General features: G+C 48.8%; 1 protein-coding gene across 1 annotated transcript; it reads left to right on the top strand.

Annotated features, from left to right (window-relative positions):
- Positions 1–178: 178 nt before the first annotated feature.
- Positions 179–1122, top strand: LOC116548587 (protein FRG2-like; the record flags this gene model as incomplete). Its single annotated transcript, XM_032273962.1, has 3 exons — positions 179–253; positions 483–560; positions 857–1122. Coding segments are annotated over 3 exons (419 nt in total), but the record flags the coding sequence as incomplete, so codon positions are not given.
- Between the last annotated feature and the right edge of the window lie 6 nt (positions 1123–1128).

Genomic DNA, 1128 nt, shown 5'->3' on the forward strand with positions numbered 1-1128 from the left:
TTTTGAGATTGGGGATGGGAACTGGTTTAGCGTCCTCAGAGAGCTTTGAGAAATGTGTTCATTCATGACACTGGCAGAAGAGCTTCACTTGGAAGACTGTCCACACACATGCATCAGAGATAGACTATGGGACTCTGCCTAGGGAGAGGTGAGTTACTTAAACTTTCTTTTGCAGTAGAATCGGAGCCCAATCCAAATGAGGAGAATTCTGAGAAAACCAAGCTAAACGCCGAAAACAGCACTGCTAGATCAGGTAAGATTTGACTGTTTCAAGGTGGGAAGGGACAGGGCAGCACCACAGGCTCCCCTGGCAAGGAAACTGGGAGCTCCTTGGCAGCCAGAGCCTTACAGATTTTGGACACTGGAGAACAGAAGAGAGCTGGGGTTTGGTGGCAACCTCAGCTCCTGAGTGTCCAGGATGGACTTTGAATTTCAGGGTGTTCAGTTGGAGGCGCTTTCTCAAACTCTCATTGTATCCACAGAACCAGGGTCCAGCTCATGTCAGGGAAACTGCAGGAAAAGAACAATCAGTTCCAAGGAGAGCTGCCAAGACAGAGCAGGTAGGATCCTGGTGTTTGTTGTTGGTGGTGGTTTTTTTGTTTTGTTTTGTTTTGCCCCAAAGGGCAAATAATCAGAAAAGTTTTATACGAGGCGTGAGCAGGAAGGGAATTACTTAGTGACAAGAAAATTTTTGAGATCTTAGCATCCAGAATACATTTGGGGACTCAGAAGGGGTTCAGCCTCACTTTATTCCAGTGGGAGAGACAAGTGGGGTTCACCTGAGCACACAGGAGCTTCCGGAAATGACGGTCTGTGGGAACTGTTCTGGCGAGTCTCTCACATGCTTTCTCTGTAGGGAACTGTCTAGAAGAGGAGTGCAGCTTAACAATGAAAACAAAGCCAAAGTCCTCCACTGCTGTGCACAACAGTGGAATCCAGGAGACCTGTGATGCCCACCATAGGAGATATTTGAGGGCTCGCACTGGACACAGCAAGCGGCACAGGTCTCGGGCACTAGGAGTTCAACCACCGTCACTTCGAAAAAGCTTGGTGACCTCTGTGCGAGCTATGTCGGAGGCTGTTTATCAAGACCTAGCCCAGGTGTGGGCACAGCTTGTCCATTCTCCA

The sequence above is a fragment of the Sapajus apella genome, unplaced genomic scaffold, assembly GCF_009761245.1.
Source record: "Sapajus apella isolate SASKATOON/1434 unplaced genomic scaffold, GSC_monkey_1.0 scaffold16279, whole genome shotgun sequence".
NCBI classification, from domain to species: Eukaryota; Metazoa; Chordata; class Mammalia; order Primates; family Cebidae; genus Sapajus; species Sapajus apella.